Source organism: Aplysia californica, unplaced genomic scaffold (assembly GCF_000002075.1).
Source record: "Aplysia californica isolate F4 #8 unplaced genomic scaffold, AplCal3.0 scaffold00001, whole genome shotgun sequence".
Classification (NCBI taxonomy): domain Eukaryota; kingdom Metazoa; phylum Mollusca; class Gastropoda; order Aplysiida; family Aplysiidae; genus Aplysia; species Aplysia californica.
The window spans coordinates 245,154-270,065 of record NW_004797271.1 but is presented as its reverse complement, the minus strand read 5'-3'; the positions used below and the strand labels follow the sequence as shown (position 1 = coordinate 270,065).

Below are 24,912 nucleotides of genomic sequence, written 5' to 3'. Positions count from 1 at the left end.
AAATGGAACTTGTCAGTGAATTTTCAATGCCCACACACCCTCAAACTGATGAAGAATGAAAAGGGAAATCAATACTGGGCGATCCTCAAAATAAAATTCTTTCAGATCACTTGAGACACATGTTTTGTGTGTATGTGTGTGTGGGGGGGGAATTGCACAATTGTTTCAACACTGCAAGGTTTCTTAAAAGGTGTGATACCCAACTGAAGAATTGATTTTGGGGGGGGGGGGGGTAAGTGGGTTGGTGGTTTTGGGGGTTCTTTTTAGGGTAAGCGCTTTACGGTGCCTGCGACAGCATAGGTCGCATTTGAACATTAAATAGTTTCAGTTTGGTAGGAATTTTAAATTTTGGTCAGGTGTGGGCAAAAGCCTGGCCTACTCTTTTGATTTTAAGAATACCAAAGGATCTTTAACTTGCGCAACTTACACACGTGACCTCCGAGATGTTTCGCCCTTGTCCGAGAAGGCTAGGTACTAGGTGTTAGATCATATTATTATACCATAAGATCATGGGTGTGACTGAAAGACAGCAGTTAGATCGAAGGAGCCTATGAGTGGCAGTAGTAGTAGTAGTAGTAGTAAAGGCTGCAGAAAGAGCCAGGAGCCAGGGGGAGGAGGCAAAAGGTGTGTGTTTGTGGGGAGTTAGGGGGGGGGGGCAGAAAGTGGAGAGGAAAACAGACGACAGAACATAGAGCAAGATAGGAGGTGAAAAGAGAAAACTTTAGAGAAGAAAAATGTCTGTCCCTGCCATGATTCAAACCTATTGAATGAGAGGCAAACACTGTAACCCAGACTCTAAATTCTACAGACCACAATCAGAGGCCTCAGAAAAACGTGTATTATTCGCTAGTTATAGTGTTTCGTCCTCTTGCACTGGCATGACAGGACGAACTAGTATATACTATTTTCCTGCCTGCCACGACTGATGATCATGTGAAACATTACATCTAGAATCTAGATATTATCTACATTTTCTAGATTAGTCTAGATCTAGATCTAGATCTAGAATATAATAGAGTAGATCTAAATTTAGATTAGATCTAGTAGATTTAGATTCTATTCTAGATCTAGATCTTGATCTCGATATTTAGATCTAGACTCTACATCTTAAAATTGTATTCTGATTGGTGGTTCGAAGGCCTTTTTGGCGTGGCTGGAACTGACCGCGATGGGTGCAGCCGTAATAACAGACGAAAACTGATCCTCTTGATATCGCCTCTGCCCACCTTTCAACCTCTTATTTTCAGCAGCGCATGTAGTTGATGATTTTTTTATCATCGGCTGGAATGTGCTGCTGAAAAAAGAGGGTGCCGCAACGAAACGTTCTTCCCAATTAGGGAACGTAGGGAAAGTAGTCCCTTCGCTTAACATCGTCATATCCAGGGTTGCCACTCCTGGGTTTTTGAACCCAGATCTGGGTATTTCGACTTTGGTCCTGGGTTCTGGGAAGGTACAAGGTAAACTTGAGTAAATCTGGGTTCTTGGCTCCATGAGAGCCAATACAAGCCAAATTAGGCCAGGACACAAGGCATAGGCTAAGATTTTTTTTAAAGTAGTCGCAGGCTACATTACATGTGTTGTCATTAAAATCTGGCCTACTGCACACGCTGTAAGCAATGTTATTTTCAATGTTGGAGTATTCTGAAAATTGCTTATTGAAGTTGAAAATTAATGAACTTTTACAAAATTTTTGTTGAATTAAAAAAAATTCAATTTTTTTTTTAACCTCAAGCCTTTTTTTCTCTTATATAAGCTATGTATCTGGGTTTATGGACTGAAATCTGGGTTTATTTTGACCCATATTTGGCCGGATCTGGGTTTGTGTCAAAATAGAGAGTGGCAACCCTGGTCATATCGAAAATGCCGCTGCAGAGAATCGATTCGATGCATCGATACCAAAGATAGTACATAACAAGATGGGCCACTCAGCCAAGAAAGTCTCCGCCGGAAGTTCGCTCTTTGCTTCAGATGGCGCTGCAGTCTGTTTTGAAGCTCTCTTTCGTTTTTCCAGAAGAAGAACAGGAAAAGCACCTCCTTGCGTGAGCAGATCGACTGCTGTTCATCAGCAGTTCGGGTTCGTTCAGTGCGGAGTTTTGGGGGTTTTTTTGGGTTTTTTAAATGACCTCTCGCCTTTCATTCTAAAGTCAAATTAAACGAAGAAAACAATCACCCTTTCCTCCGGAAGATGTTTTTTGTCAGCGTAACCATTTTAAAAAAAGTGTTCTTCCGAAATGTATTCATAAACTTGCAAGTTTCACTTTAATTTTTTTAAACTCAAGTAGGGTAACTCTGTTCGCAAAGGACGCGCATTTGTGAAGAGGGCGCCCCCGATTTTGAGGACACTTTTTAAATTGGCTCTAAGAGAGAAGTGGCCCCTCTTGTTATGTAGACTCTTTGTCGATACCCCGAGGCCTTCTTGGTATCGGAATCGAATCGATACTTTCGAAAAGGATCGATACATGGGGACTAATTATTCCCAGGTAATTCACTGACCCAAGGGTTGACGCTCTTGTTGTTTTCAAGTCCAATCGAAACATCCGGTTTGAAAAAGAAACGCGCTCTTCGCCTATAAATCAACATGGCAGCAAGAAAGACTAGTATTGTGTGGGAATTTTGAGAAGAATAGGCTAATCTTTCACAGGTTAAGTGTTTATTAGGCCCAAAAAAAAAATACATTCTCAGGTTAATGTGTTGATTTTGCGTGCCTGGTGTGTGTATTGTTTTGTTTTTTTAATATATCGATCAAGTACAAGTAGGCCTACTCGGTATCGGTATCGGAATCGGTCTCGAATGAATACCTCGAAAAAGTATCATGTATCCCATCGGTTCCTAAATAGTGGTATTGTCCCAGCACTACCCGCTAGCTGCTAGTTGACCACTGGACGCATGCGCAGAGAACCACTACTTCCCGGTACACGGAAGGTGACGAGTAGAGGTACAGGAATTTCCATGTACACCTACCCACTTCGTTTTTTGGCCTTCACCTTAGCCTAAAATTTTAAAAATAATACTTAGACTCACAGACCAAGGACAGCCAATATTGAACTTTAACCAGGTTACATCCAAGACTAATTATACCAAGACGGGGCAACTCTTCTTTTCGTCATATGCCAAATGCAGGCCCCTCCCACCTTTGCAGCTGCGCGTATAACTCTCTGGGCTGCCGATAGTTTACATTGGAGACTTACTGCTGATCAACTTCGACACTTGTGTTGCACGCACTAGTACTATAATTTAGCGCTGGGAGAGAGCGATATAGATAGATAGATAGATAGATAGATAGATAGATAGATAGATAGATAGATAGATAGACAGATAGATAGATAGATAGATAGATAGACAGAATTACATTATAATGAGTGATAGATCTAGCTAGATTTGTACTGCTCCCCAAGAGTCAAAGAGCATACAGTTCGACAAACTATAATACTTTTACTAGAGGTGGGCGAAGGCCCAAATGGAGAATCTTGTGCACTCACCGTTACATTGCTGGAGATACAGTTTCGGCAGTTTGTCTTTAGATTTAGATTAACAGTGCTGGAGCTTCGTTTGTGTGGCTTCGTTTTCGGTGCGGTGTTTCTAAGTTTCAGTTCATGGTGGATTCTGACTGTGAGGAACTAGCTTGCTATGTAGTCAACAGTATGGCAGTGGCAATTTGAATTTTTCAGGTGCTGACTGCATGGGAGGTTCAAAAGCTTCGTTTTAAAGTGCTGTCTGATGTTTGTTTTTCTCAAAGTAGCTTGTAGATGTGTTTGAAAACTAGCTTCCAATAGACCCACAGCTTCTACAAGCAGGAAACTTACCTTGACAAGACTGGCTTCACTTGTGCTGGTTTTATACGCTTAATGAAAGTCAGGTGCTTGGCGTGTGTGTTTTCTTTTTCATCTAGCAAAGACTTGCACTGGTCACATACATTATGACTGGAGAAACTTTCCTGAGCAAATACCCATTGATATATTATTATGTGACTACATTTTCTAGATGCACCATGTCCTTTACTTTTAGTGACTTGATGAGATTAGTCACTGGTGGTTGCTCCTCATTTTGTGCTCTACCTTCTGAGAATACAGGTGGTATAAAATTGGGGTACACCTGCTGGAGTCAAAGCTGAGTAGAAAGTAATTAATATCATCCTTACAATTCATACCAGGACTGGTCAGGAGGACTTTATCAACCATTATCTGACGAAAAGCAATGAGGAATTCTTAGGGGGGGTGGGGGCGCATGGTTATCTCTATGACCGTCGTTTCCTCTGATGCCTGCAAAAAGGTTCCCTCCGCAGTCCTGGTTCAACCTGTTGCTTAGTAAGAGCTTCACGTCCCCCTTAGCTTGGAGTACTGACTTTCCGTCTGTGAAGATATTAGTGTTCTTGATTTTGTTTGGATGTATTATGAAAATGTTGGTCAGGTGGAGGATTGCTGCTTCAATGACGATGGCCTCAGCCTCGTAGTTTGTACAAGAAGTACCACATGCATCGAATAGATCTTCACATGTTTTGTCAGGATGTTCAATTCTTACCCCAAAGCCTGCGTTTATAGTTGAAGGCTGACCCGTCTGTGTAAATATGAATTGAATCACTAGGGTAGGAGTCAATTGTCCTCAGAGTTGTTGTCTTCAGTTCTACTGAGTCACATTCCTTTTTCACTGTCTTTTTATGAGGGAGGTTTTGATGTTGGCATTCTTGATGTTAATGTTTGGGGGGAGTTCTGGTCTTAAGGGTTTCAGCATTTCTCTCTTACATGGAAGATGGTGTTTTTCTGCTAGTTCAGTGGCTGTGTCAAGTATTGATCTTCCATGAATCCGTTTCTTTGGTCGTCTCTGTTCAATTATGTTTCTGTTTGGGTGGTTTTTCTCTAGTCTTTTGTAGCGCTCACTCATCTCCACAGCTGCTGCCTCTCTCCGCAAGTCCAAGGGTTCCAGGTTCGTATGGATTTCACAAGCTGCAGTTGGAGTGGATCTCAAAGCTCCGGAGATAAATCGTACAGCTTGATTTTGGATTTTGTCAAGAGACCTCTGAGTTGGTTTGCTGCAGATTGTCTGTAAGGTTAGGTTATATTCCATGGCAGAGCGTATATAGCCAACATATAACTGTCTGGGTGCATCCTTGTCCGCTCCCCATGAAGTGCTAGCCAGTCGTCTGAGAAGGTTAAGTCTCTTGTTGGCCTTGGTCTTCAGGTTCCAGATATGGTTTTTGCATGAAAACTGTCTTTCCAGCTCGATCATAAGGTAGGTCGGGTTTTCAACTTTTTCTAGTTTGTGTCCTGCAAGTGAGATGGTGAGATTTTGCTTTGCAACTTTGTGACTTTTTGTAAAGACGGTGTAGATTGACTTGGTACAATTTGCTTTTAGTTTCCACTTGACAAGCATTCCATTGTGGATCATATCTGGTCCTCGGGATTTGCGGGGCTTCAGTTTCTTCATTGCCCTGTTGAGCTCAGTGAATGTGAAGTCATCTTCAAAGAGAGAGATGCTTGCATTTGGCGCATGCTCTTTCTCCTTCAGTCTTTTCAGACAGTCTCTATGTCGGTCAGTGTGGGGTGTAACTTTGTTTATAGAAGCAAAGAACTTGTTTTGGTCTTCTTCGATGGTGCCTTCCTTTGTGTCCATGGGTTTTGGGTTGTTTCGGCGTTTTTCTCCACACAAGTTGGAGAGAAGTGACCATGCTTTCGTTCCGTTTCTACGTAGGTCATTGCGGAAAAAATCGTGCTTCAACAGATGAGGGGGGGGGGTCGAACATGACTATAGTAATGTCAAAAAATTCGTGGTGCGACTTATTGTCAAATATCTCCTGAACTATTGAACATAAGTTCTCCAGTTTTCGCACAATGACTAGTATCAATTGTCTTAACAGATCGATTTATTTTGTAAACGCCTGCAAGCTGTGTTCTAGAAAATTCTTTACATAAATACTAATAAAAAATCAAAGTGCGTGGTTTCTACAGATTTTTTAATCTTTACAACTGGGGCAATATTGCTTTTAATAGCAAATCCGTCAGGTCTTTCTAATCGGGACCTTCTGCTTATTGAACTCATGTTTTCAGAAGCATTAGTGCAAAAAATGTGTTTGCTATGAAAATGACTTTTTGTAACAAGTTTTGCTAGTAAAAAGTGTCATTGATGAGCTGTGACGTCGGTCATATGCGTAATCAAAATGTGTGTGAGAAGCGGGAAGTGCTGTGAACAAACCATTTTACTTGTGACAGAGATTTTAAGTATTTTATATAAATTTATGAAGAAACGTTTTTTAATCTAGCCCCAATTGTTCAGGAAAAATATGATTTAGTTAAGACAAATTGAAACAAACTGCTGTGCAAAGTATAGATGACAATTTTTTTCACCCGTTGAAGAGATATTTGAGGATAAGTCCCGCCACGAATATTTGACCGCACTATAGAATGTTATCTTCCTGATGATGAAAAAAGAGTCTGTATGGGGTGACCTGCATCTTTCGAAAGACTGTTGGTGCCCTGATCACATAGCACGGCTCTTACTTGCAAACCTATTGGCTTTAGTACTACGACAGCATCAAGAAGCAAATCTTTAAGAATCTCAGAACGCATAGTTGAATTGCTCAGAAAGTATCCCATTGGTTGCTTCCATTTGGAAAACAACCCTCTGGCTAAAAAGACGGTAGCGTGGTCAGCTTCTTTTTCAGTTCTCCCCCCAATCAGGCCAAAATCTTCAAAAACCTTCCTCACAATCACTTTCAATGTTATAACGCAGCTGACTTTTGAGGGTCATTTCATCAAATATAAGAATACATTGCCTGTCTCTCTCAGCCAGGTGACAGACTTTAACATTGAAAGTTTTAATAATGACTTCTGGAAATCCTGGATGGATTGCTATGTTTGGCATTGTTCTTTTCAAAGCTTTCACAGATGGTAATGTAAATTGATTTTAGAGTAGCCGGTATGCTTTAGGAGAAGCATGATGCAATGAAATGGCTTTTGTCTGTGGCCCTCCATTTCTTTCCTTTCATTTGTGGCCATGTCTAGCTGTTTGCTGAAAAAATCATGAGACTTGGGAGGTAGATATTTGACTGCCAAAGTTTTGATCAGTTCTATTTCTTTCTTTGCTAGCAGATTTTGCTTGCTTTAATTTTATGGTTGTTTTCTTCTGTGACACAATTTTCTTCTTCAACTGTCTTATTGTTTCATGCTCTATCTCCTCAGGTCTAGTGGGCTGGGTAGCCTAATAGAAATAGAATATTTGTACGTGATACAACACTGTGGGCTACTTACATTCTTGGCAAATACATAAAAGTATGCAATAAATAAACCACAAACGCTACAGAAAAGTATCTTTCAAGGCACAAATTAATGTTTGTGGGTAGTTGGCGGGTGCTCTGGTGTGGTTTGCTTCTTTTTTCCTATCAAACATCTATCATCCTTATCTCCCCTTCTTCTTTTTTATGTTGTAACACCTCTAATCTTTTGGCGCTCATATGACCCCATGCAGTTGCGAGCACCGTAAAATCTCTACTAAAACTAAACTAAAATTAATGTTCTTTGTCAGATATAATATGATCGTTTGATCAACATATTATTTTTATTATTGCCAGCATACACATTCATCACATTCAGTCACCCAGCATAAATTAGGTTTAAATGGTAGATTAAGATAAAGGGGATTTGTTGAGGGTTTTTTTTCCATATGTTTGTCTTTAATTGATATGTATTAATATTATTATCATTAGGCTATTGGTTTTAAAAAAATTGTTTTTCATGTTTAATTTCTTACTAATAATTGATAAATTACATAATAAAGGAAAAGATATTCCAGATTTTAACATAGTACTGATTTAACAGCTTGCCTCCTTTAGTTCTTACAGTAACATTCTTTCTATCACATTCTGATTTGCCAAATGAAATTTTGATTTTGAGTAATTTTGCAAAGCTTTGCCCAAAAGAGTAATCAATTTGGGATACATTTCCGTAAAAATAGCTCAGCAGGATACATTTTTAGTGGATCTGAGGCTTGTTTATAAGATGGCTACCGCCTGCATTTGAAATCAACCTCTCAAGATTCCTTCAACAAAGTCTTCAAATAGGTTCTGGGTTTATCTCTGATTTCCAACGCCAAACTCCGAGTTTGAGGAGAGATATTCCTGTTCTGAAGCTCTTCGTCATTTGGTTAAATGCCCTAGTCACACCTGGGTGCCAAAATCACCCCAGTTTACGGGACGGCATCTAAACTTAAAGACAGTTTAGTTATGGTATAGCTAAAACGTTTGTGATCAACAACAGAGAACAAATTCGTCAAATTGTACATTAGAAATATTCTATTTGGGTTTCTTCAAAGTGCGGACATTCTATTAGTATGTGCCTGGAGCTAAATTCTATACATGTATAGCATCCGACACAAAAGGGATTCTCATCTTCATACAGGGCGCATTTTATGCGTGGGGGAGGCATGTCCAATGTGTAATCAAGTAAGACAACTTTTCATGGGTCCAGTTTGGACATAATATTGTGGAGTTTCATATTCAATTGTACGCCCCAGTGATCCTCCCACAAGGTGAGGTGTAGCTCTTGACAGCATTTTTAAGTCTTGTCTGTGGCACATCAGCGGCGCCTAGAGCTAAGTCTATTAAGAGCCATCTGTGAAGATTTTCTCTGCACCATGGTATTGTTTAATGGGTTTTGTTTTGCATGCGGCTTTGAATGCCTTTGTTTTTGTGCATGGTTTGTTGTGTGTGGTGAGGTCTAAGATTATTTTCTTTGTAAACAAACGAGATTATATATTTTCTTTCCGATACTGTGGGCAACCGTCACCACACGCTTCAGCTGTCTTACACTAAGAGACAAGTGACTACGCACAATTACACTACTCAACAGTCTTACTTTGTTAGTCTTGCCTCGGGCCTATCATGTTACCCAGATGAATCTTAATAATTTACAACCCAAGATTTGTATATATATCTTTGACTGGCCCCATCAATAGGCACGATGTTTGGACGTGAGAAGGGATGCCCCTGTGCTCAGAGTACCTTGCGTAGCTCTGCGGTACTTCGTTTTTCAGAAACAAAGAAAGTGTCAGCAAATCATTGACCCTCCTCTCCCTCCCCAAAGCCCATCTCACTCAGTCCCTGTGCAGCTACTGTTTCCCCAAGGGGACTAGCTGCACGGCGAACTATGGCCGCCGAAGGAAGGAATAACATGGATATTTGGGCCGCCTCAAGAGCGAATGATGAGGAGTGAGTGAATGCCAGATGGCAACATTACTTCGGCCTGACTTTGTTCAGTAAAGTGACTGAGCAATGTTGACTATATTTTCTCTCTACAGCAGAGGTTTGAATTTTCCGACATTGTTCGATCTGAAGTACATAGTTCTTGTTGGGAGGTTCTCGTGGTCTAGAGCTTAAGGTGTGCGCCTCTCATTCAATAGGCCAATGGTTCGAATCCGGATAGCGACTGGATACTCTCTTCTCTAAAATTGTCTCCTTTTACATCCTTCCCTGCCCTCTAACAATGTTCTGTCATCTGCTTTCGTCTCTACTTTCTGCCTTCACCCCTTCACCTCTTTGTCCCCTCCTCTGGGCTTCTGACTCTTTCTACGGCTTTCTACAGCTTCTCCTTGGCATCTTCTTACTACTGTTTTTCAGCCAAACCCCTAATCATGTAGTACGTAACATCTAAGCTTACACCTACCATTCTCGCAAGGTGCGCACGTTAAAGATTCCTCAGTAGTCCAAAATCGATAAGAGTAGGCTTCAGCCGCCACCTCGGCAAAATTCCAAATTTCCTACCAACTGAAAATGTTGAATGTGTCTCGCGCACTCGTGTGCAGTTATGAGCGCCGTAAAACAATAATAAAAAAAGAGTTCTTGTTGATCCAAGTCCAAGTTCCACTGTATTTACATACATAGTTTTGTAATAATATTGTTTAAGCTAGGCTACCATGTGCTAATGGGCGGTGCACCGGCATGCCGCTCGCATGCTGATTGTCACCTCGTTTTTTCTCAGTCAAGGAAAGTTTCCAAGCATCGATGCATATTGGTCCTAATACTGCTTACATGGAAAAATGGATGAGCTTTACAGCAATATACATTTAACTCGAATATTTTAATAAAATCCGTTCCTAAAAGCCTTTCAAATTTTTTGATTGCGAATTGTATGTTTTATGAGTTAAATTAGCCCTCTATGAATTAAAAGAAACACCAATTTAAGTACTTATAAATATTACATTGTAATCGATGTCGTTCGAGCGGAGCACCGGCGTTTTGAGAACGCATAGGTGTGGAGATCTCACGATTTTGCGTCTGAAAAACGCAGAAAAGCCGATTCGGTGCCAAACTTTGACCCCTGTACTTCAGACTTATTTTGTTTTATGATTTTACGTATTTGATGTTTTAACATTAAAGATTAAGATTCAGGACAAAATTCTGTAGGCATATGAAAATGTAAAGTTTACGGGTACTCGAAGCGAGATAGAAACAAGTTAAATTCTTCTCGTTTTTGTCGCGAGCCCGCGCCGAGCACTATTGTCGCCCAATCTTGCCTACCTAACTGTAAACTAACAGATCTAAATTGCAATGGAAAGATAACAGATTTAGGATTAGATCATTATTATTTTGACAGACTTTGACTAAACTAACTTTAGGTTTATTAGGAATCTGTTTTACTTTACTTTCGATCTCACTCGTTTCACTGAAAATATTCACTATAAGACAGTTTGAATCGGCAATAAATGTTGATTTGTTTGAGAGTATTTTTCTACATTATTACTGCTGACAAAACAAAACCACACACAGGACAGACGCGTTGATATATTTCATCATTATAATAGCGTTTGTTTTCACTCAATAACCGATTTTTTTTTAAAGCGAGTCTTGTAAAGTTACCTTGTATCCGCATCGTGTTTGTTTGTTTTGTTTTTTTGTTTGTTTTTGTTTCTTTTTGTCCTGTGTCCTGATTTTGGTGCCGATATTTGTAAGCTACGTAAAAATGTATTGGCATGGTGTAAATTGGTATGCTTTAAAAAAAATTTTTTAAAACACAAGAAAAAAAGGAATTGATCATCATCATCATCATCATCATCTAATATTAGAAACAATGTGCCTGTTAATCTTAGTGTTAAGTTATTTCACTTTTTGTTTGGCGCTTACTCCTGATCCCGGCCAGGCTGTCCTGGGGGGGTATCAATATACTCACCAATGAACTCGTGTGACCCATCATTTAAACATATTTTTCAAGAAAAGTGGCAGAATATAATAAGCTTGGCTACCATATGCTTATGGGCGGGGATTCGGCATGACGCTCGCCTGCCAGTTCTCGTCTCGCTTTTGCTCAGCCTTGGAAAGTTACCAAACTTCGATGCTCTCATCGATGCATATCGGTCCTTATAACGTTTATACAGTCTTATAGAAAAATGGATGAGCTTTCCAGCCATATATTTTTACTTCCAATAATTTAATAAAAATCCGTTCGAAAAACACTTTGAGTTAAAATCAAATCTCTAAAAATACCTCTAAAAATTAGCATCAATTTAAGTACTTTTAAATGGACTTAAATGAACTGCATTTTGGAGATTTAAGTACTTTTAAATGGACTTAAAAAAGCTACATTTGGAGATCTCACGATTTTGCGTCCGAAAAACGCTGAAAAGCCGATTTGGTGCCCAACTTTAACCCCAGTAATTCATATTATTTTTTTATTTGTTCGCCTTTCCAATATTTTCACATTAAAGATTACCAAAAAAAAAGTTTGTAGACCTTTGAAATTTTAAAAGTATACTGGAACAGGAAGCAAGATACAAGCGAGTCAATTCTCATAAATTTTGCCGCGATCACCCGCTGAGCGACATTTTCGCTCAGCATTGCATACCTACTATGAGTTGGGTTTGTATCTTGGTATTAAGTAGGATAGTCCAGTTTACCTGTACATTAGTTATGGCACTTTATATGTACCCCCTTTCCTTTACATTTAAAGAATATGAATTTTGTTTTCTCAACAATGCATGCCAAATTCTGAATTCTGACAACAAGCTGTTTGTTAGAATAACTATATGTGTGTTTTGAGTAATTGTTCATTTTCCTCTCCACAGATTTGGTGAGGACACAGACAACAGCAGCACCGTCGCAAAAACCAAAGGTGGGAGAATGTTTTTAAGTTACCAGATGAATGCCGGATAAGAATGCCCATCGCTTATAGGTACTTCCTCGTCCTCATAATAAAGTTGAACTTCAATCCTTAAAGATGGATAAAAGCATTATGTATTGGCTGACTTAAATAATCTCAAGAAGATAATTTTTACTGTGAGATGTGTGGCTACGCAGATTGTTCGATCCCCATTCGACGCTGATGTATAATGCTACCACGCACGGTTGTTTTACGTTAAAGATTGGTTTGCAAGAGGTCAAACACAACTTATCATAACTTTCATATTAATTTAGCATGATAAATCATTATCAGACAAGAACCAGGAAATAATTCTAGCAGAGACTGCTGCTTTTGATTATTTTTGCTATCACTCTACACATGAAATCAAACAGCTGCTAAAAGGCTATCCATTTATCTTATTATACTTTTCCGATCCAGCGGCCGGCTGGTCGATATGACAAAAAATTTACAGGTTTTTATCAGCTGTCTTTTGTCGCTGTATAGAGTATTTCCGATATCTGAGGAGGCAGTAGGGAGGTACTACATGCACACAGGTCGCTAAAAGCATGGCAGGTAAGAAAGTGCTGTGATACTCTTTCATTCTGTCAGCCACTCGGCAGGCAGGTGGGGTATCCTTACTGATCCTGTTTAAGTAGGAATTCAGTGGGATGTGTTGTGTTCGCAGGCGGAAGATAGTGACTTGTTTTCTGCTCAGGGAATTCATTGCAACTTTTGCGTTGGAAAGCAGTCATGTGTGCAAATACAGCTCTTCCAGTTTTTCCCATTGCCAAACCATTTAACCACTGTTTTCTGCAGTTGTATTTGATGTTTTTAAATGTCTTTTGTTCTACTAGGTTTTCAGGTTGTGTTTGCGATGTTCCCCTCGAGGAAAGGGTGTCAGCTCTGTCCTTCTCGGGCATGTTGCTGCGGCCAGGTTTCCACTGTAAAGCCAGATCGACGGCATAGGTCTGCATGAAAGTGTTAATTGTTAGAGCCATAGATAGGCAGGCTGGGTTTTTGAAATTCATGTTTTCTAAAGCTTGGAGTACTGCTTTTCCGTCTGTAAAAAATACAGTGTCCCTGATTTTGAGTGGATAAATAATTAAAATACTGGTCAGGTTGAGGATGCTGTTTCAATGGCGAGACCTCTGCCTCTTAATTTGTACTAGGAGTACCAAAGGCATCAATAATTCTTCCCGCGCCTTTTCGGGATGTTATATTCTTACTCCAAAACCTGCATTGATAGGTCCCTTGAAAGCTGACTCATCTCAGCGTAAATATGGATTGAATTACTATGGTAGGAGTCAATTGTTTCGAGAGCCGTGGTCTTCTGTTCTACTGGGTCACATTCCTTTTTCACTGTCTCATTTATGGAGGAAGTTTTGATGTTGGCATTCTTGATGTTGGTGTTTGGGGGGAGTTCTGGTTCTCATTAAGAGTTTCAGCATTTCTCTGTTGCATGGATGGAGTTAGTGTTTTTCTTTTGGTCTGGTGACAGTGTCGAGTGTTGATCTTCCATTGATTCGTTTCTTTGGTCGCCTCTTTTCAATGATCTGTCTCTTTGAGTGGTTTGGATCTAATCTCTTGTAGCTCTTAAGCCCCGGTTACACGTAACGATTAGCTCATTCATTCATTCATTCATTAATAATAATAATAATAATAATAATAATAATAATAATAATAATAATAATAATAATAATAGATAGTATTTGTATAGAGTAAATCCCCGCTCAACAGCAGGCTCTAGGCGCTTCACAATTTATACCGTGACATCAGCAGACCTGAGAGTATTCTGAAACAACCTCAACTTCCTGGCAAGCATACAGTGCAATCGCCCATTTATAGGCGCTAAAACACTAACATACTGACAAAACCTTTCGCACTATATGGCCGGGTACCCATTCCCTCCTGGGTGAAGTGAAGAAAATTCGTGTAAAGTGCTTTTCCCAAGGACACAACGTAGGGCCCGCGGCTCGAACCCCCGACCCCGCAACTTCACGATCACGAGTCAAAGTTTGGATGATTGGACGATGGCTTGGAGACTCGGTCGGAGAAATCAAGCGCTGCTTGATATTTTTCGTGCAATCACGGTGAGATTTGGGGGAGACGTGCTGTGTAGGCCAGGGCAAGATCGACGGCAAAAAGACTCGAGGCCTCGATCCCAAAACTGAAAAAGGATCGAGGAATCGAGTCCGATTTTCGAGTTTGGAAGCTACTTCAAGTGGGCTGTTTAGAGGCCATGACTTGAACACTGCTAAAAATAGCTCTTAAGATCGGGACCTCGAGTCTTGAACACTGCTAAAAATAGCTCTTAAGATCGAGACCTCGAGTCTTGAACACTGCTAAAAATAGCTCTTAAGATCGAGACCTCGATTCTCGAGTTTGACAGAAGTGGCTGGCTAAGCCTGCGCGCGTGCCAAGACAAGTTGGTTTTCACGTATTTGTGTGTGTGTGTGTGTGTGTGTGTGTGTGTGTGTGTGTCAGTGTGTGTTTGTGTGTGTGTGTCAGTGTGTGTTTGCGTGTGTGTGTCGTGTGTGTTTGCGCGCGCGCGTGTGTGTGTGTGTGTGTGTGTGTGTGTGTGTGTGTGTGTTTGGGTGTGTGTGTGTGTGTGTGTCTGTGTCTGTGTCTGTGTCGTGTGTGTGTGTTGCCTCCGTTCTATCACTCTTGCCAATGCGTGGGGCACAGGTTCCTTCTCTCTTGCACCCTTTGCTTCCTGATACGTCAAAGCATGCTTTGATGACAAATGTTTTGTTATTGCCGACGTTGTGTTATTGTATGCCAAAACATTATTACAAATCATACAAACAACAGTACTGTGTTTTCCAGCTTATAAAAAAAATCCGAAGCTAAAGATCGACGTCCAGACATGATGACTCATTGATGTTAACTCAAAACACAATAAGATTTACAAAAGAATACGTGTACAGTAAAGATGAAAGTGCAGTGAAATTCAAAAGCAAGCGTTCAATGTTCAAAACAAAAGAAAGAGAAAAGGGAAGTGAATGATTTAATTTGGGATGGGCGGGGGTGGGGTAACAACATTCAAAGTAGCAGTAGCCTATGTGCAGCGTGGTTTCGTACTGGGCTACACGGTAGACACAACAAGTAGGCCTAGACCTAGTTTAGCATTCACTCATAGCGGGGAAGAGGAAGAGGAAGGTGGGGTTGGGTGGGGGTTGCGTGAAACAATTGATATAGTGACTGACTGGCAGTTTCTTGCCCCTACTTCACTAGGCCTACAAAAGTTCGTCCCGGGACAACCCCGTCTGACGTTTGAAACCTTTGAACTTGAGTGTAATGTACCGCACCACCGCACCTATTATTGGGACGTGACATTTTTGTTGCATTGAGTCCCGAGCAGTTGTGAATTGCTACAACATCGGTGGAACAGTATGACCTAATACTGTTTTCTCTTTCTCTTTTTTCTAATACGAAGCAACAGAGCACAGGCACGTGCAACCTCGATTCATCCACCTTGAAGACACAGTCTTGAATCTACATGTATCAAGGCCTAGTGCACGCCAAATTCAAATAGTGAAAAAAAACACATAAGTAAACAAAACTCACAAAAATTAATTTAACTTGGTAATCGAGCATTAATTTGGGTTCCACGCGTAATTTTTGCTAATTTTTGGTCGCTGATCACGAAAATCTTATTATTTCTTAAATTTGACCAATATTTAAGAAATTTTTGGAATGCATTTTTAACTCCGCCTAGGCCAACATCAAAGAAGCCGCCTTATGCGCCGGATCAGTCCTGTCCTGGTGCGCTGTCTGTTTTGAAGCGAAAAACTCGACTGTGGGGTGGGACAGCCCTAGGCCTATCCCATGACAGGACTGTAATAGTGAGGTAGAGATTTAGATTCTTGCCTCGATTCTCGGAGTCTAGGCTAGGAACCAGGCTAAAAAAAAAAGAGACGAGAGGCATCGACCCTGGGCGGACTCGAAGCTTAGAATCTGGGAACAAGATCGATTCTGTGAGTCCTCATTTGGACTCGAAAGAATCGATCCCAGAGTAGATCTTGCCCTGGCCTAGTGCTGTGTCGTAGAGTCACTTAAAAATTTGACACCGTGCAGGATTAAACTTCGGAGGCAAAATTGTAACCATATTTATCGACGCTTACAACTGATTGCATAATCGGTATCGGTGTCTCCCCAAAAAATAAATAAATAAGCAAGATGGCTCGCGAAAAACCTGATTTGATGCGATACGATGTGGATTTTAGCAATTTAAAAAATTGATCAACAGTGGTGAAGTATATCACGGTCACCCGATGCGTTGCACATCTGCGTCAAGTCAAAGCTGCAATATTGCGACCCTTTTGTAATGATAGTGTTCTACTATCTTTCGAAATGGACGAGGGGTTGGGGGGTTTCTGTGGTCAAAAGGTACAGCGTTTGCTTCTCCTTAGCTCGAAACCTGATAGCCAAGGAAGTTTTTTCGTCTCTAAAAGTAAAGTACGTTCTCCTTTCATATCCTTTCTTGCTCTCTAATAATGTTCTGTCATCTGTTTTCATATCCCATTTCTGCCCCCCTTCCTCACACAAACTTTTTCTCCTTCCTCTGAGCTCCTGACACTTTCTACTTCAACTTCTGGCTCCTTGCTGAGCTGTCTTTGAGACGCATCCCGGATCTTAGGGAGGTAAGATCGAACACGTTGTCGGATAAGGGTGGCTTTTGCCATGGTGGCAACCAAAGCCTACTCTTAACGATTTTATTACCATCAAGGGATCTTTAACGTGCGCAGCTTGCACTTGGGACCTCCAAGAATGTTTTACCTTATCCGAGAAGACTATGTGTTAGATCAAACCAACCCTAAAATCAGAGGTGTGACTGAAAGTAAATGCAGCAATAGGAAGGAGCCAGAAGAAGCGGTGCATCCTGCAGAACGAGTCAGGAGTAAAGCAATGGGGAGCCCGAAGACCGAAGGCGGGTGGGGATACGGGATGGGGTTGGAAAGAAAGTTGGGATGAAGAAAGCAGAAATATATGACAGAACGTGGCTAGAGAACGGAATAAGAGGTGAAAGGAGAAATTTGTAGAGAGAAAAATGTCTCATTCGCTGTCAAGTTTCGAACCCGGGACCCATTGAATGAAAGGCGAACGCTATGCCTTTAGACCACGAGAGCCCCTCGTTTGTGCAGGTGAAAATATTCGCTTTAAAAGCCAGTCTTGTCCAAATAGGCCTCTTTTTCTATATTTTGCTTAGCAGCACATGGAGTGCAAGCACATCGCTGTGGTCACAAAGGGACAAGGTGGCTTTATGACGAGAAATCTCCTCGATCTAAAGAAAACTGAACGATAGACTGGAATGTGTGTGAACAGACTACTCCGTTCGATTGAAAGAGAAGTTCTCGCATACAGGGAATCTGACACAATTTATCGGTACGTGTAATCGGGGCTTTACTCATCTCCACAACTGCTGCCTCTTCTTGCAAGTCAAAGGGTTCCAGGTTTGTATGGATATCACAAGCTGCTGTTGATCTCTTAACTCCTGAAATAAATCTAACAGCTAGGTTCTGCATTTTGTCTAGAGACCTCTGAATTTGCAGCAGATTGTCTGTAGGCATAAGTCATATTCCATAGTAAAGCGTGTAACAGCCAACATATAGCTGTCTTAGTGCGTCTTTGTCCGCTCCCCATGAAGTGCTAGCCTGCCATCTGAGATGGTTGTCTTTTGTTGACCTTAGTCTTCAGGCTCCAGAAATTTTATTCTCTAAAATTCTACATTCTCTGTCGTCTGCTTTCGTCTCCACTTTCTGCCCCCACCTCCTCAGGGCTCCGGACTCTTTCTGCAGCCTTTCTACTGCCACCCCTTGGCTCCTTCTTCTGTCTTTCAGCCACACCTGTGATCTTCTGGTAGGAAAGATACGCCCCTAGCCTTCTCGGACAAGGACGAAAAAATCTCAGAGGTCCCGTATGCAAAATGCGCCCATTAAAAGTCCCTTGGTGGTCTAAAATCGATAAGAGTAGGCTTCGGTCGCCACCCGGGCAAAATTCTAAATTTTCTATCAACTTAAAATGTTTAATGTGTTCCTCGCGCTCATATGACCATATGACTTTCTGCAGTTGCGAGTGCCGTAAAACACTTATAAGGCTTACGAAAAACGTTTTTAAAAATATCAGTCTCTAGCAAAGACACTGAACTTGATGGCGAAGTGCCTTCTGATTTAGCCATAAATGCATATCACAGTAAAAACAGGATGAAAAAGATTGAAGAAAATTCAGTTTGCCATGATGATAACTGCACGTATGTGCCTGGATCTAGTCTGGCATACTTGTCAATTTGTTCTGAGAATACTGTTGCTCACATTGCTGATTTTGTGTCGTTAAGGTTGACAAAGCATTTGAAAATGTGAAACCTTAGTTGACTCCAGTGTGTCAAATGTAACTTCCTTGCTGTTTTTGGAGTCTCGTCGGAGGTTTGACAGTGCCTTCAAAGAATGTCATTGAAATGTGTTTGGTGTGTGAATAACATTTTCGATGCCATATGTCGTCTGTCTGTGCAAGGGGTGTGACATTGTCAAATGAGAAAAGTCACAAATTAGTGCAATCTGTTTTGAAATTCTTATAATAAGCCTATCATTTCAAATTTTATTTTTATTTTTCCGTACACTTAACAGTATTTTGTAAAATTTTGATAAAGTGTCTGGGTGTTTTAAAGATGCCCCTCCCTCCTCGCTTTTTTTTTTGGGGGGGGGGGGGCGAGGAGGGGGCTGTTTTTATTCTTGTTTTTTGTTGTTGTTTTTTTGTGGGATTTTGTGTGTGTGTGTGTGGGGGGGGGTAATTTCCACCATCATACTTCACTTTTATCTGCCTTGCCCTCTCGTTCCTCATTCTTCGCCCATCTCATCCCACCCCCACTACCATCTTTTGTGTAATCATTTTCCATTTTGTTAGAAATATATTTGTTCTATGTTTAAGTCAAGAAGTCTACGTTTTTGTAAAAATAAATTCAGTGATGACATCATTTTGCACTGATGAAGTTCTATGACCAAAAAGTCTGCAAATTTTGTTATCCCGTTTATATTTGTTTTGATCCTTATTATCCCCATTTTTTCTCTAAAACATGTAATAAATTGTCTTACCGTCTCAATGTGTATATATTTTACATGCAATACTAAATGTTCGACTGAGTGAGCTGGTAATTTGATGCAAGTAAGATTTCTTACCGTCCTTATTATATTATTACTATCAAGAAGTCTTCGTTTTTGTAAAAATAATGAAGTTCTACTACCAAAAATTCAGCAAACTTTGTTATCCCATTTATAATTTTGTTTTAATCCTTTTTATCCCAATTTCGTCTCTAAAACATTAAAAAATATCTTACCATCACAATGTGTATACATAGTACATTTATTACTGTAAATATTCGACTAAGTGAGCTGGTAATTTGATGCAAGTAAAATTTCTTAACATCCTTATTATATTGCTACTGTACGTGAGTGTTTATAATGTTGTAATTAACACTGAGAAAGAAATTTCGAGAGACAATGGAGTCCGAGCAGCTTGTTTTGATAAGAGATTACGCTGCGTACGCTGCATTGTTTTGAACTTACAAAGATGGCGGCAGCCCCGATAAACTCCCCCGTCGGCTTCAACTTGATTGGAACTGTTGAGCGGGCGACGCAACGTTAGGGCCTCTCCCTATATAGTTACTCCAAGGTGCTGACACACAGAGAGGCGGTGGCCCTGGCGAAAAGCACACTCTTCGGGGCTCCAAACATTCCGAACGGATAGGCTACCACACACACACACACAAACACACACACACAAACACACACACACACACACACACACACACACACACACACGCGCGCGCGCGCGCAGACGGCGCGAGCTTAGCGAGCTACAGGTCAGACGTACAAAGCCTAGGGTGTGCGAGTAAGCGAAAAGTCTTGGTCGAGTAATGATCGGTTAAATGCAAAATTGTTCGATTAACCGATGAAATTGACCGAAAAAAATTTTCGCGACCAAGAAATCAAGATCGAGCAGGGGTTAAAAGTCATCGCCTGCGCTGTAGCACGCATTTTTCAGCTGATGTCTGGATCTAGAAATAGCTTTTGGTCTTCGTCGCTCCGCGCGGTATAAAAATAGGAGTCAATTATAAAAGATGCGTGCAGAGTTATTTAATTTGTTTAACATGTCTTGTTAGTGCTCCTTTCTTTTTGTTTCTTCGCTCTGTTTCCAGCCGAGATCGAGCTTATAATTGTATTAATAGGTTTAGGTTAGATCTAATTCATTGTGCTGGTATTTATTCAATGTGTTATTCAAGAAAAGTATAGATCTAGGCACGGAAACAAAAATCTGCACAGTAATACAGAATAACAAGTTGCAGATCAGAGTCGAAGCGTTGAAATTAAGTAAAAAGAGGAAAGCATTCACACTAAGACTGAGAATGTGAACATCTAGATCGGACGAAATATTCTGGCTTAAGAGGTCAGAATGAGAGCAGAGAGAAATGAAGAGGAACTGAAATACAGACTTGGTTTATATGGATGCCAGTGAACTGTGGGTCACTGGTTTGCCTTGTTATAAATCAGCGGATCAGACAAGGTAAAAAAAAAACCCGCTAGCCTAACCTACAGACGATGTGTCTCAAGGTCATGTAGGCCCAGACGTAGATCTAGATCTAGATCTAGTAAGCCTTCGATTCTGCTGCTGGCATGTTGGAGGGGCCTGGGTTTATGGGTTTTAAAATATGTTTATATTGTTGTTGCTGTACTGTCAGTAAATCATTTTGAAAAAGGCGATATAGATCCTTTTTGAAGAGAACGACTGGAAGCGAAAAGCGAGGATGAAGGAGAACTACATAGGCTAAATGCGCGAATACGCTTATCAACGATAGGACCCTCATTGTAAACCTGGCTAAAATGTTCCGTTATGAATATTAATAAGTTGACACGCTTGTCTCGCTTTCGTGCTGGTGGCGCGAGACATTTGCCGACTGATTGGTTTTCCAGGTGCACGGCCATTTCAATGTCTTTTACCCTCAGTGCAATTACAAAACCGCGACAGTCTAAAAATAAACAGTGGCTGCTGGGTTTGACATTCAACAAGATTCCCAATTGTGTATCTAATAGTAAACATACTCTTGGGCAGCTATTTCATAATTAAAACATACGAATTTATTCTATTTTGACTAATGCCTTGACATTAGAATATATTTGGCGTTTTGTTTGTCAGCAACGAGTAATTTTGGCGTTTGATTTCCGTTTGTTCGAACAAGTTTCATCATTGTCAGTTTGAGGTTTTCCCAGGAGCACCATTATCCCAAAAGCCTCAATAACGAACACAGAACCGCAACCGTCAACAATTGAAAAGGATACAAGCTTTTGTACTGAATAGTGAGCTCCAGTTCGACTATTATATTAAACATACATCTTACAGAATTATAACTGTTATTTCATTCTTTTTAAAGCCAGAAGTTTGACGTATTGAAAAATCTATTTGTAGTGGCCGAATTTTGCTATTCAAAAGGCTATTTAATGACTGCATCGATCGACAGGCCGTTTTCGCCAAAGGATTCTTTAAAATATTCTCCAGATCATGACGCCCTTCGTTTATTCAGTTTTGTGACAGTTTTGCTGCAAAAAGCTAAATTTCTTTATTTCGCCGATCACTTTTGTAGGCCGACGCTTCTGTCTCTGTAATTTTACAAAATCCGCCAGGTTTTTTTTAAATTTCAAGTCGTACTTCCGTTCGATACTATCGCGCATTGTCGCGCAATACTGAGCACTATTTTAAGTGTGCGACCAGTATAGATTTAGCCTCATGTTTTCTTTTTTTACTTGGTGCTAAATTAGACTATGATTCTTTCGTTTGATATCCTTCATCGCTTTTTCTGGACTCCTTTGGCAAATTCTTTTTCTTGCTACTGGGAACAACGTCGACAGGTCTTAGAGTAGAATCTAGATCTAGATAGCGCCTGACCACGCAGAACAGAAAACGACGTTCTGCAGTTGGAACCCCTCGCGCTTGCAAAGGTCGAGGAAGTAGGCCAATGACTTTCAGTTGAAGTTAATATTGTAACGATCATCCCTTTCATCGAAAGCCGGCCCAGCTAGTTCTTTTTAAAGCCAGAAGTTTGCCGTATTGAAAAATGAGGCAAAGATAAATATTAAATTTCGCGTTTGTTTAATAGTGATAATCAGTTTTGGCGTTTGATTGATGTTTGTTCGAGTAAGTTTCATAATTGCCTCTTTGGGAGTTACCCAGGAGCACCATCCTTCGGAAAGCCTATAAATGACGATCACCAAAACACGATTGTCAAAAATTGAAAATGATACAGGCTTTTATACTGAATAATTACAACAGATTCTACTATGTTGATAAACATACATTTTAGGAAATCGAAAATGTTTATTTCATTTTGTTGATAGTTTGAAGTTTGCTGAGTTTCAAAATGAGGCAACAACAAAATAATTATGGGTTTCGCGTTTGTTTGATAGCGACAATTAATTTTGACGTTTGATTGATGTCTTGCTCGGTCAAGAAACCATTTCGGTCGATTTACTCGACCAAGAATCTTGTTCGGTTAACCGAAAAAATTGATCGGTCAATTGCACCTCATAACGATACGACAACTTTTTAGACATATTATAGACATTCTAACAATACTTTGCGAACCATTTTTGTGTGTGCCGACGGTGTCCTCTTTTCGTAGACCCGCCGCCATCTGTACCTCCTGTATCTCCAAAGTGCAAATGCTCGTCCATTGTGCAGGAATCATAGCTTCTACGTCCTTTTTTCACCCATTCATCCCAGCTTTTTATCTGACACCACATTTGTTAATTCCAATTTAAGAACAAGTAAGTCTTCTCTAATCTTCTCCAGGATAACATAATATACATGCATAATATGTACAGCAGTCAATTGTCGTTCATGCCATATACCTCGATATTCTTCAATTGGGTTTCCGAATGTGATCTTATTTTTCGTTTTTCTTTCGTTTTTCTTTCAAATTTTCTGTTTTTCCTGCATGTTTGAAAAAAAAGTTATCTTATTGATCTCTCTCTCTCTCTCTCTCTCTCTCTCTCTCTCTCTCTCTCTCTCTCTCTTCTTCTTCTTCTTCTTCTGCCCGTTGTTGTAACTGACAGATTGAACAATTGTCTCATATTGCAGTTTGACGACAATGGTGACATGACTAAGGGCCTAGCAGCAGGTTTCGGTGGTTTTGCAGGCGTTCTGCTTCTTTTATGTCTGCTTTGGTGTTGCTGCTGCACCAGTGACGACAAAACGTCATGTGGCTGTTTCAAGAAGAAGACAAAAACGGATAAGGGTATGTTATTTGTTTATAGTTTCGTTTTGTTTCATAGTTCCATTTTACATCACCAGCTTCTTTGGCTGCTTTTGGCGCTGTTCTATTGTCGGCTTTCCTACTTCACTACCTCATTATCATAAGGCTCTTTTTTGGTTCTCTTTCTGGTACTACTACTACTACTACTACTACTACTACTACTACTACTACTATTACTACTACTACTACTACTACTACTACTATTACTACTACTACTACTACTACTACTACTACTACTACTACTACTACTACTACTACCACCATTTATACTACTACAGCGATGATGATGACGGGACGACAGGGTCATAATTAAGGGTACCTATCCCAAAGACCGATTGCGCACATCAGTTTTTTCTAGTGGTGGCTCAAATTAGCACGAGTAATGAACAGGCCCACTTTCAAACAACAGTAATCAGTGCAGTGAAGATACCTGTAGTAAGGTGTCTTATTGTCAGGCCCATATGTCTGACACATGTTTCTGTGTCTATGGTTTCTTTTTCTTTAACAGCTCATACACTCGATTCCGTGTTTGAAACCTGACAGCGACGACACGATTTTCTTCTCTAGAAATGTATCATTCTTTTCACATCCGTCCCCCTTCTCTTATCCTGTGCTATCAGTTGCTTTCATCTCTCCACTCTCAGCTCCCCCCCGCCCCCTCCCCCTCCCCCAACTATCCTTAGTCTCCTCCTGGCTCCTCTCTCCTTTACCTTCGACTCTTTCCACTGCTACATCTAGCTGCTTCTTACTGCTGTCTTTCAATCCCACCCCTAATCGTAGCGTAGGTAAGATATAACACCTAACTTTCTCAGATAAGTGCGAGAAAGTCTCGAAGGTCACGTGTACAAGATGTGCATGTTTAAGATCTTTCAGTGGCCGTACTATTCAGGCTTCGGCTGCCAACCGAGCAAAATGCTTAAATTTTAGTTCCTACAGAAGCTGAAAAGTGTGTCTTCGAAATCGGAATGAGGCTGCCTGAAGTACGTAGAAATGAAGACTGGAGAGGGATGCCCGCCACCAGGCTGTCGTTTTTCAAGACATTCATACAGTATAAATGTACACAACACCATGGTCTTCGGTAGAGATAGCTGGTGCAGCAGTCAGATATGCAGGGCCCCGACAATCCCGGAAAGGGTAAAAGGACTCGTGACCCTCGATCAATCCCAACGTCATATTCTTCTACTTGTGTTTTTACCCTCGGTCGCTGTAATGATTGCATTTGATTATATGGTGTGTGTGTGTGTGTGTGTGTGTGTGTGTGTGTGTGTGTGTGTGTGTGTGTGTGTGTGTGCGTATTTGTCTGTGACTTTGTTTATTTGTGTGTGTTTGCAAAACCCGGAAAAAGCATGACGTGAGACTGAGACCGAAAGAGATTAATCCTTGAGTATGTTTTATAATTATGTGTGCGTGTGTGTGTGCGCGCGCGCGTATGTATGTGTGTGTGCGTGTGAGTGTATGTATGTGTGTGAGAGAAAGAGAGAGAGAGAGAGAGAGAGAGAGAGAGAGAGAGAA

At 40.6% G+C, this 24,912-nt stretch overlaps 1 protein-coding gene across 4 annotated transcripts in view; it reads left to right on the top strand.

Annotated features, from left to right (window-relative positions):
- LOC101846613 overlaps positions 1-24,912 on the top strand; it is a 94,410-nt gene that overhangs the window by 43,188 nt on the left and 26,310 nt on the right. For all 4 annotated transcript variants that reach the window (XM_035970142.1, XM_005088772.3, XM_035970598.1 and 1 more), the window contains 2 exons: positions 12,046-12,092; positions 23,226-23,382. In XM_035970142.1, coding sequence (XP_035826035.1) covers positions 12,046-12,092; positions 23,226-23,382 — 204 coding nt within the window. The remainder of the gene's footprint in view (positions 1-12,045; positions 12,093-23,225; positions 23,383-24,912) is intronic.